Source organism: Rhipicephalus microplus, chromosome X (assembly GCF_043290135.1).
Source record: "Rhipicephalus microplus isolate Deutch F79 chromosome X, USDA_Rmic, whole genome shotgun sequence".
Lineage (NCBI taxonomy): Eukaryota > Metazoa > Arthropoda > Arachnida > Ixodida > Ixodidae > Rhipicephalus > Rhipicephalus microplus.
In genome coordinates, this window is record NC_134710.1 from 152,086,018 (window position 1) to 152,098,653 (window position 12,636).

At 40.2% G+C, this 12,636-nt stretch overlaps 1 protein-coding gene across 1 annotated transcript in view; it reads right to left on the reverse strand.

Moving 5' to 3' along the window:
• The window catches only part of LOC119177042 (uncharacterized), a 32,875-nt gene that overhangs the window by 16,256 nt on the left and 3,983 nt on the right, over positions 1-12,636 (reverse strand). The window contains exons 3-5 of the mRNA XM_037428401.2: positions 12,238-12,399; positions 3,234-3,441; positions 1,911-2,106 (exon numbers count right to left, since the gene is read on the reverse strand). Coding sequence (XP_037284298.1) covers positions 1,911-2,106; positions 3,234-3,441; positions 12,238-12,399 — 566 coding nt within the window. The remainder of the gene's footprint in view (positions 1-1,910; positions 2,107-3,233; positions 3,442-12,237; positions 12,400-12,636) is intronic.

The following is a 12,636-nucleotide window of genomic DNA, read 5'->3' on the forward strand; positions in this document are numbered from 1 at the left end:
AGCTTGAGGCCATCTTTATGAAAGAATGCAGTAGACAAGAAGGCTTCTCATATGTTCGATTGTTCCAGAAAAATTATGTCGGCCATATATGTGAATGGAATGAAAAAACTATATATTTGAAGTAAAAATGAAATGGCACAGCCTCGAAGCGTTGAAGGGATTATTTTACCATTATGAATTTAAAAATCTTGCATTAAAAAATTGTTTCTACTTTGCATTACATAGTCTTTGTTTTGGAGAACTTTCTATGGTTGAATTTTATGGAATACTGTAAATGTTTCGTTTTGCTTCCTATAAAAATAAGCTAAACTTAACATGCAAGAAAAAAATACCTGTACAGTAGCATAGTCAGCACCTTTCCAATGATGAGAGCACAAAAGTGCTAAACTTTGTTTTAATTTTAGAACAATATTTCTGTGACTAACCACAGTTATTTGAACATTTTAAGAGTCAATAAAAGTTTTAAGAGTCTTTGAAAAATTATTCAAGAGTGATAAAGTTTGGCCCCCTGCACTATACTACTGCTGCTTTTAGTGTGTTTCAGTTTTTATTACGCTTTAGCCAGTGGTTCACAAGCATACATTCATGGACTGTGTAAACCCTTATACAAGTGAGGTTTGTTTTGTGGTGTTGTGCATTTCATTTTTAATTATCTTGGAGTCATGTTGACTCCCGACGAATTTTGATTTCTTATGATGTGTAACAGAGTAACCCATTGTACATGCTCTCTGTGGAAAGAGGCAGTCCCTTCTCTATTAAAGCCACTTACAAGCTATATGCTGCTCATGAAATGTCAGAACATCACATGTTTCTATACCTGTAATGCAAAAAAAAAAAATGTCTGTAGAAAAAGGTCATTCTCTTGATGATGGAATAGATGTGACAGTACTATGAGAATAGAGAGGTTTGTCATAAGTACAGATCGCACCCTATCAGCTCCTTTTGATCCCGTGATGACCACCTTCAGGACTATATTTATCAGTGAGTGAGAAGAAAGTGTGGGTCATGGCTTTGAGCTATCTGAACTTTTTAGAAACATTTAAGTGGCATAAGAGCCATGAGACACGACATCAGGAATCTGGGTTCAAATTCTCTCACGGGACTACAGCCCTTTATAAGAGGAATGCTCTGGGCAGCAATGCTTGTATTTATATGAGATGTCTCTTATAAGCAGAGAACTTTCTATGCATTTTCTTATAAACTCATATTTTAATGTAAGCACACTGGCACCTCTCATACTCATTTGCCTCTTATATCAGTGTCTCTTATGAAGGGGTTCGACTGAAGAGGCTGTATTCAGACAGCCTCTTGCCAGGTTTCATTCCAAATTATGGCTACACACTGAAAGTTCTACGTTGCTGTCTGAGGAGCATTTCACTGTTTAACAATGAGACGATTTTTCAAATCGGTTCATTATTAGAGGAGCTAGAAGAAATATATCTGTCCTATTATGCCAATGCCTTGCGTTGACTATGCTTACTGAAGGCAAGCTTAATTGACTGCCAAAGCTACGCCTTCTCTTTTTTCTTCGGCTAGCATCTACAAGCAGCACACCTTTCCTGTATTTTCCCAGCTTCCGGAGGCTGGAAAACATTCCATGTTCTCCTTTCCTAGGCAGCACATTTCCAAATATTGGATAAAGTTATGTATCATAGTTAGCGATGTTCCAAGAAAAGCCTGTTATGTAGTCATGTGTGAGTGAATGACTTTCACTCTCACTCAAAGTATGGCTCGCTCAAACACTGAGTGATCTATATTCCTCACCTGATTGTTTCTTTGAGAAATTGTAATATATGGCACTTGTGCAACTAGTATTCTACTTGGGTGCACAGCATGCACTGTGTCCCCAAGTTGAATGCGGTTCATAAAAGGTGAAGTGGTACAGGGCTTATTAAACATGTGGCACGCACCAGCCATAGCGTATGTCGGCGCTGTTCTCCAGCAGGGGCACTCCACTGAGAAAAAGGATGATAGCTGAGATGAAAAGGGGGCTGAGTACGGCCACCCACTCGGCCCCCCTAAGTACGTTTGTGGAGATCAGGAAGATTCCCCACCAGAGTGTGATTTCCCCAAAGTAGTTGGGGTGCCGCGAGTACTTCCACAACCCTGCAGCAAGCACAATAAAAAAAAATTATGTCTTGAACACAGAACATGGCTTCAGCTGTTTTCACAAAATGCTATAATATAATGTGCTTGATAGAGGTCACAGCACTAACCGTAACGAACTTAAATTTGTGCTCTATTGAAACAGCTAAGTGAATCGACAACATATGCCCCGATTTACTGACAGCAAATAAACGTGACGTGTGTGCTGTATGTATACAGTATACATGTCACTGGAGTGCACTTGTGATCAGCTTAGCTCTTGACCTGAGTTAACTTAAATAATTAGAAACTGAATCAGGCCTTACTTTCACACAGGTTGTTCTGTGGCAGCTAGGTGAAGATAGTAGACATCAGTAAAAAGTGCAGGACAAGCAATTGTATATAGGTGTGCGAGGGTTACAAAGAACGTGTAGAACACAGATGGCTGTGTTATTCAGAAAAAACAGAAAAGCTGTATTATGCAGACAACTGGCCATGCTTTTTAGAATATAAGGATTCCAATCAAAATATATCACTGCTTACTTAATTGTGCTTTGTATAAATATTTAAAAAAACCTCAGAATATAATACCTTGTAAAAACATTACAATAGTCTTTATAGTATCCTGCTGCAATGCCCCAATAGCAGTGCTCATTAAAAAAGAATACTTGTAAGTGATCCACATGTTGACACTTGTATGCAGGGTTATTTTAAATGCTGTACAGATTTGTAGTACACAACAGCAAGAGTACACAGACAATTCTTTCTAATATTGTGTTCGTTGACATATAACTCAAGCAGTGATGCTCCAGAAAAAGCCCACTTAGCAATTCTAGAAAAGGGTCTTTGATATGAGTACTGCCTTTGTCAAAACCATACAGTGTTCAACCAAACCTATATCTGGGTCATCTATAAATATGGCTATTATCTTCTTGGCACAATGACAAAGTCAATTTGATTCACTACCAATAGCTTCAAACTGCCACAAGTAGCGTACGAGTTTCAAACAACGTAGTCCAGAGATGGCATTTGCCCCATGCATTATGGCCTCCATATTTTATAATAAACTTTGTGCATAAGTGTCATACACAAATGCACTCGAGCCTACATATGCATATCAGCATGGGTCAGGTACTGCCACTACTCACCAACGTCGCACCAATGCCTGGCATTGGACGTGTTCTGCCGGTAGCTGTACTTCTGGGCATCTGCCATGGCCTCGCAGAGGAAGCCAATGACAAACACAATAGTGCCGGCCATGTCAAGCCGGGTCATGGTGGCATCCGTCAGGGGCTCGGCCTTGCGCGGGGAGTTTACAAAGATGACGGGCAGGCTGACAGTGTACACCCACACCGCCTGCATTTCATCATGCCTCAGCTCATACCTTATTTGAGTTTCCATTTGAAGGCTCTTATGACAGACACACATGCACAAGGCAGCTGACATCTTCATTTCCACCATTAACTACAAGTCCATGGCACTCAAAAGTAGGCTTACAACACTAGCAAGAATGGAGTAATCGCTACCTCATGTGCAAACAAACGGCTACACTTTATCATGCTGGACAATCCCTTTTTCCTTTATTGGAGATTTCAACTTTACAAACATACAATGGTCTTCAGTGTCGCCTATAGTTCATCTGCTGTCCATCGAATCGACTGAATCTTTGACTCGAATCTTCTTGATTCAGCAACAGCCTTTATGTTCTTCTTCTTCTTGAATCAGTAATCATCGTTCACTCTATCACAGTTAGTTCACTTTTTCACAGCATTTCACTTTCCAACCAACCAGACTGGCAAATGAAACAGCTAACACACTCGACTTAACATCCTGTACTAAGCTTGTGCTATAATATTTTGTATTTACCTGGCCTAAGTGACCACTTACTTCCAAAATTTACTATTAAGACTCCTATTTCAAAAAAGCATGTATTATAACAAAGTCATATGTGTTATATAAAAAAAGGCTAATTTTGAGGCAATAATAACTTTGACGATCGAACTGTTCATAACAACTGGCCAATTTTCAAAACTCTGAAATCCACAACCTCGAAAACAAATGCATTCTCTTGCAGAACCTTTCCTGCTCCTTGGTACAATGCCCACTAAAAGCATTTAGTGAAAAGAAAAAAGCATGCATGCTATGCTGCCAAGTTTTCTCCTACCAATGCGGGCTTACATTGCTAATGGTACATATGTGTCCGCACTGAATTTATTTAGAATTAATTAAGGAAACGTTACCTGCCATGTTAACTAACGACACCAAAAAGTTTGGCGTTCTTCCTTGTCAACAGTCATTCTAGTTTGACGTAACAAAGTAACTGAGTTTTTTATGTGCATGGCATGATCAGTTTCAATACCACCCTTAAAATTCAATAATAAATATCTCAGACTACATTTAACTTTTGCAATTTCTCAGAAAGCAAACACCATAAATTGTCATGCAATACAACTTTCTAATATAAACAGTCGCCCTCAAGCAAATAATTAGAATTTCAATTATCCAGTTTTTGGTAATTGGTCACTCCAATGTTATTTTAGCTACAGCAAAGTATTTCCACCTTAGACACAAAGTACCACAGAATTTTGATAAAAAATCCGTATTGTTTAAAAAAAAACACTCTCTATACAGACATACAGGAGTGAAAGAGGCGTTTATGGGCACAAGGTCAGTGCATTAAGAACTTCAATACCTATAATTTGTAGTAATACAGCAAGAAATAGTCATTTGCCTTTAACCCACTCTCTAGCATTGAGACATGTTGGTATTGAGGTCTCATTGACAGATATTGCTTTTAATAAGTCTGTCAAATGGTGACACTGCAACATGGTAATGTGACATATGTCTTTCCTACATGCTATGCCTGTCTGTTACAAGAGCTTTGACAGATAAGAATACAGCGATGAGTATAGCAACACTACTTTAGAGCGTTAAAAAAAAAAAATGTTACATGAAGAAAAAAGGGTAGTCATGCTTTAACACAGTTTTTTTATTTGAATGATTACAAGCTTAGTATTGAAGCTAACTTTTTAATATTTCATGCAGCATTATAATTGCTTTCAGTATTTTTGATGCATTTTACAACTTTGATGGTGACCAGTACAACTTATTAAATAACGAAGAACTAAAAAACATGAAATCCTTTATGATGCAACAGGCTTATTTCACCAAAACTGAGAAGTAAAAATGTGGAACTTTTCATATAGAATGAAAACTCGATCTAGCGAAACCAAATTGTTTTTACAAAGTTTTCGATCTAAAGAAGAAATAATTTCCATTCACTGGCGGGTACCCGCAGGATTCAATGTTGTTATCAAACTAATTTAACAAAGCCAACTTGGCCCGAAACCTAATGGAATGAAGTTTTTTCCAACGTAAATTAGTAAAAAAGTGGCAATTTTTTCTAATTCCAAAACAAATGAGCTTTTCTTTAAATTTGCACAATAATGCTATTACATTAAAACAGGTAGTGATTATAGTAATGACCGTAGTATTATTTTCGTGAGCCTGCATGCTGCATCCATGCACAGAACTAACTCGACAGTCAATCGCACTCTTACACATTAGATGCCCCTAAAAGCAATGATGGTTTATAGTCAAGGTAAATGCTCTTACAGGAACTCTGTGGTGGTTGCTTTAGTTCCTTGCACAGATAGCACTGATGGTTTCCTCACAACTTGCTTGCTCAGCCTTCTTGCACAATTACTCCATTCATTCTACCTGCCTTTGCATATCGGCAGCCTATGACTGCTTCGCGTGATTGTCTACTTTGCCTGTATCGCCCGGACGTGGGAGGCGCCATATCAAGACGATGTGAGATGCTTCATGTATGGGTGAACCTTGAAGACTTTCCACATGCTCGGGTATTGGTTAGCATCGTATACAATATTGTGGTGGCTTTAGGGTGTTGCTACATTACAATTTTACATTTTGAAGGACCAAAAAATTCTATTCCTAATTTTACAAACATTCTGATTTAACAAAATAATTTGAGCATGGTCATCATTTCATTAAACTTAGCTTCAACTGTACCACTATTATCACGTAAGAAGCCTTAAAGGCCAACTATGGCGATTTTTCGAGGTCAGTGGATCTCAATGAAATTCACTGGGTACATTCATTTGCACGTTTGTGCTATTCATGCCAAATTGCAGGCTTGAGAGTTTAGCAGATTATTTTCAAATGAATTTTATAGCTTGCCCCAAAACGCTCACCTCACTTGCCAGAATTAATGGCAACATTGTGTGTGACGTAGAGTTTTGCGTGGCAGAAATGACGAACTGATGTGCCACTGCAGTGTTTGCTTGTCTGCTATGAATTGTGTGGGTTTGGCCGGCACTTCCTTGGTTGAGCGTGCGATTTCCTTTCCCATGTTGGTGGGCATACGATAGGTGCCAAGTGGTATTGCGTTGTGAGCCACACACGATTTGCCATATATTCACCATAACAGTGCAAGTGTTTTAGCCAATCGTCGCGGATGGCGTGGACAGATAGTGCCATGTGGCAGGCATTATGCGCAATCAGGCAGGTTCCAGCAGCATTAGGCAAATCTTTACATCACACGTAGAAGCGCACTCGGTTGGGTTTCAGCTTCTGTGTTGTGTTTTTTCGGTAATTAAAAATTATTTTCAAAGTTTTTGAGCATTTCAGTTATCGGGCATGTGAGAACAGTGTCTAAGGAACATAAAAGAACCATTATCCTGGCATGGTCAAAAAATAGCTGGAGATGGCCTTTGAAGGGACAGTAAACAACGTCAAGGTCCAAAAATTGTTATAAAGAGAAATACGTGCACTGTTGCTTTGTGAACATGCTCCCGCAGAAATTTTGCGAATACGTGCTATATTTAAGAAGTTACAGGAGTTAGAACATTGGTTTCAAATTTTCGCACTCTCTCGCCACCCTTCTCCCTCACATGGAGGTGAAGGTGTACCCAGTCACGCAGCCTGTCGTCGTGACTCCGCCTATGGAGCAACACTTTTCCTCAATTTGCTCATGTCGAGGGCGAAGCACGTGCATGCATGTGCGCGAAAGTGCTGTGAGGCCCAAAAAGGGGCAGTTTCATAGCAGTGGGTGGCAACAGGAACTGACATTGACTTCACTACTGTTTGTTGAGACCTGGTTTAGACCAATCAACGAGCTGCGTGCTGCATCACGTTGCCCATTGCCGAGTTGACCTCACTGCGCGTGGAAGGAGGTTGGTGAGGCGTAAGAAAGATGTGCGGGAATAGTTTTTCGAAATAGAGGCTCAGCGGGGTGCACAGCATTGTAATATTCAGAAAACGTGATCGCGGCAGTATACTCTACGAATTCGCGAGTTTGTTTGGGGGGTGTAAAAAAAAAAGTCGGAGCCTGTTGACCGGCCCTTTAAACAACATGCCAAATATTTATTCAAATAATTAAAAAAATGATAGGAAAATGCTTTTTAAACTAGTTTTTCTCTAAATGTGTACATAAGTTTGAAGTACAATAGTCTGAATGCTTAATAATAAAAAAATATAAGCTGGTCAGGAATAATGAATAACCAGGTTAAAAATGAGCTACTACATTGTGTCTTCAGTGAAGCATAAAATAATTACAATTGGCAAGGGTTGCAAAAAAGGTGCCTATTTTCTGTAGTCGAGAATATGAATTGCACTAGGTAGGCACTATTCATGCAGTGGGAATGAAGAAAGCAGAATGCCTTGTCAGCATTCCCACATGGACTTTCAAGTACTGACCAAGCGCAACGCCCTCTTACCTCATGCAAGAGTTAAATGAGAAAGGTGGTTGTTTGGGCTAGTTGGTGTTTCATGATAAATGAGGGTAAAGCGGGAAAAAGAATGTGCACTAGGATGGACAGATGACAAGTACCTGCCGTTTGTCTGCCTTAGACCACATTATCCTTTTTTCGCTCTTTACTTTGTTCATCAGGAGTTAAAGGGTCAAGTATTTTATTAACAAAAAAAAAAAAGACCCTAGGTAGATGTTTGCCAATTCTGAGAACTGGTACATAAAAGACAGCAAAGACGTATGAGTAATTTCTTACATTGTTTGGGAGTACTAATTAAGCAGCTGTTCCTCGGCAGTTTTTTTTATGATGCTTCAACACTTAAGCTCCCTGTGCGTTCTCAGCGATAGCTTGTTCAACATGTTCTTAGGAGTTCTCATGCAAGAAACACTGTACTCAACGAACACCATCTTTAACTATATGCCCATGGAAAATCGTTGCCAATCGCTCCGCCGCGGTGGTCTAGTGGCTAAGGTACTCGGCTGCTGACCCGCAGGTCGCGGGATCGAATCTCGGCTGCGGCGGCTGTATTTCCGATAACGGAAATGTTGTAGGCCCGTGTGCTCAAATTTGGGTGCGCGTTAAAGAACCTCAGGTGGTCGAAACTTCCGGAGCCCTTCACTACGGCGTCTCTCATAATCATATAGTGGTTTTGGGACATTAAACCCCACACATCAATCAACATCGCTGCCAATTGTGGAGGCTACACCTCATGGTGCATGTTGTGACCAGGTAGCGTGAGAGAGCGCTCGATTCCTGTACCACTTAGTCATATGACATGATGTTGGCAGCAACTCGGGAGAAGTTGTGAGGGCTGTGCATGTTTACAAGGAAATGCTGGAAGAGGTGCTGACCTCTGTGTTAAAAAGGAGGAGAGAATAGGTGATAAAAGGGCAGTGCATTTGCGAATCATGTTCCAGGCATTGTGTTATAAGAGGCATGGACTGGACAGTCATCAGCTTTTACCACTATAGTTGCACACACTCTGCACTGACCTCCAGTGTGAGGATAGTGAAATGTGACATGAGAATCAACACTTACAGATTACATTGGTTAGAAAGGTGCACCATGAAGTGTCACATATCCTAGGGAAATAGAAGTAGAATTGCTTTTATTCTGTAATAAATAATTACCCTTTCAAGCAAACTCCGAGTGATGGTCTTCCATATTGGATGAGTTGCAGCATCACTGCATCAGCTTTCATCACAGCCATATAAAACTTCTGACTGACAATGTGCTGGATAAACTAGATGACAGACCATTTTCAAAAGAGAAGATCCTCAGATTATGGGGCTACATGTTGCAGGCCAGCAAGATAATGCTGAAGTTGGTACTGTTTCTAAAATCAAACGGGTAAAGCGATCACTCGTAGGTGCATAATGGACAGGTGCACATGTATCTTGACAGTGGCTCCTTCCTTATTATTTCTTTATTTTTATTTCTTCACCTTTTCCCCTCAGTGCAGGATAGTCAACCAGAAGTGCATCTGGTTGACCACCCTGCCTTTCCTTCTTTCCCCGTCCTGAGTGATGTCCAACATGAAGCTGGTTGATGTGAATAAATTATCGGTAACAAAATTTCTTGCTAACGCTTCACACTAAACTCTCAGTGAATGGAGATCTCTTAAATTGTACAGTGGCTTGAGGAACAGTTGCCTTTTATATGATTGCTTGTAGGCTTGTATTCTGCAACCCTGTTCAACTCTCAGTGACCAGAACTCCTGTTAAACAGAACAAATTTTTCTGGTGCCTTCCAATTCCCTTCAATGAGCATTGCCATATTTATAAAGAATACATATGCAAAATTAAATAAGTGTAACTTTTGAACAACAATACACTCTACTTTTTGCAAGCACGGGACCAAATAAGCAGTGAAATGAATGCTGTTCAAGTACTGATAATTGACATAAGCGTACACATGAATGAAGGTGCTTGTTTATTGTGATGCAAACACTAGAGATCTGCCTACTCACAAATCAAGCGACTGCTAGGTTGTCTGGAATAGGGAGGTGTGAAAAGTGCCCTCAAAAAACGGCCGCCAAAATGCACCGATGCCACAAGGGGCGCTGTACGCAGGGGCGTGTGGTTTGAGCATACGACGTATAGCGCAGCTTCGCTTGTGCTCGAGGAACATGGCTCACCATATCTTTTGCATGCTACACTTTCAAATGCTAATTGATTTGTTTTTCAGCATGGGCAATAATAAGGTGTTGACTTCATGTCCTTTGAAAAATAGCGTTCACATGCATTATCATGCAGCAGGCTGATAACGAGCAGCACTGCGCGCTAGTGATATCATTCGAGGCATCTCACTTAATTTGAGCACCGTGTTTCTTTTGCTTCTTTAGCTTCTGTCCTGCCATTTTGCTAATTGAAATTATGCATCACTGCAACTCATTGAAGTCATATGCAATGCCCATTCATATTGTTAAGAACTTGCCTGCTCTTTTGGACCTGTTACTATCCCCTAAATGCTACTCAATACGTCGTGTGTACGTTTTGGTGGCAGTAAAAAAATTATCAAAAAAAACACATTCGCACATGAACAAAGTTTTTTTGATCTGTGCAATAAAAAGCAGTCTCCAGAAAAAGCTACGTTTCGTTTATAAATGAATGCAGTGAGTTAAGCAATTAAAGCATGTAACTGACTGCATTCACATAATGACATGCTCAGAGCAACCAACATGTGACATTTACCCAATCATTTGCTAAATGTCTGCAGCAGGCTGGGTAGATGCAAGCCTGATACGATGATATGTGGGGTTTAACGTCCCAAAACCACCATATGATTATGAGAGACGCCATAGTGGAGGACTCCGGAAATTTCGACCACCTGGGGTTCTTTAACGTGCACCCAAATCTGAGCACACGGGCCTACAACATTTCCGCCTCCATCGGAAATGCAGCCGCCGCAGCCGGAATTCGAACCCGCGACATGCGGGTCAGCAGCCGAGTACCTTAGCCACTAAACCACCGCAGCGGGGCGTAGATGCAAGCCGTCTAAACAATAGTCAGCTTGTTCTCAAGATGCTCAATTAAGTGGTACACCCACCATCATGGTCCCACTTGGTACCAGAATTGGGGTGCCATTTTCTTTGATGTTGAGGCAAGCTGCTTTGTCTAGTTGACAGCTGATACAAAGAATATGATCTATTGTCACATACAGCAAGCAATGTAATAGAGGAAGTGGGCACCACTCATTCAGCATCAACTCTCAGTGTCACTTGAGCCCACATCTCAAACAGCCTGTTGCACACTAGTGCACGAAACAGATGCTTTTTCTGCCGGTGACATGTACTCATAGGTCTGTGCAAATAGCCAATTACAGTGAATCGAATACAAATACACACTGAATAATATTCGAATAGTAAGTGAACAAACCAGATCGAATAGGAAAAAAACAGCATAAATGACAGGGTATCGAATACAAATACACATTGAATAATATTCGAATAGTAAGAGAATGATTTTCAGAGCAGTTTTATGCTTCAACAATATTTCATTTGGAATTATTAGTCAGAAACATTAACAAAAGGATCATTAGGATTAATTTTAACCAGAAAAAATGCCATTCTTAGGTTAAATGGGGTAAACTCATATAGGCAGTGACAGGCAATAAAAATTTTTTAACTGCTCACTCAAATACAGTGGTTAGTTCAGAATTCAAGGAGGTTCTTTGTTGCCACCATTTAAACAAAACTTCACCAATTAAAACAAATAAGTGCTGTCTCGTTCTAATATGTGTTGCTCCTCTGGAGTTTTCCGCCAGTGCTAAATGCTCGGAAAAATACTCAGCATTACAAACATGTGCTATTCGATTCGTGAGTACTGAATTGAATAAAAACCATTTGATCCGTTATTCGAGCTTTTAGAACTTTTGCAGACCCCTACCTGCCCCAAAAGTTGCAGTCAGGAATGAAGCAAGAATGTTAAACTTTTTTCATTGTTTTATAGGGCATTGTTTTCAATTCACAAAAATGTATGATCCACGTACAATAAAAACCACACAAACACCGAAAAAAAAGGGGGAGAAAGAATGCTACGGTGTTGAGTGCTAGGTTTCCTTCAGGTGATTTGTGACGGTGGTAGCTGTACCATGCAGCGCCCCTTGCAAGAGCTCTTATAGCGGCATCAGCGTGCAGAGGGACCCTCTCTGGCAAGGGAAACGCGTGGCGCTCCGCCCACCTCCCTATTCTAGCCACCGTACCACTGCTATTATGATGACAAACCATCATAGCAGAAGTAGTGCAAAAGGCTGATTGCCATCTGGAATGAATCGAAATCAGTCTCCCAGTCATTGTCTAATGAGATCAAAGCTGCAGTGGCTCGGTTTGGCAAACTATGAAGAACTTTCCATTGATTGCCATTGCTGAATTTCAACCAACCTGGAAGGTCCAGAAGATGGCGAAACGGGCAATATTCTTGCTAGCTTCTTGAAACCTCTCATCTCTACCAATTTTGATGATCCGGAAAAGAAGAAACGTTGATAAACGCACACCCCACAGACAGACGAGACCAGTGATGAGGCATTGCCTTGGGCTATATGTCTGAAAGAGACAATCGTGACTTAGTATTCTTGACTTTTTTTTTTTTCAGCTACATATATATCTTGTGTTAAAGGAATTTTTAATTTTTAGAGTAACTGTAAATACTTATATGCAGTTCATTTTACAAATGAGCTAAAAATAATATTAGGTATTAAAAGTATGTCTATTCTAGTGAAATGCACCTTCAAAAATGTTATGCTACATAAGAAAAAAAAAGCAGCTTATGAACATGTACAC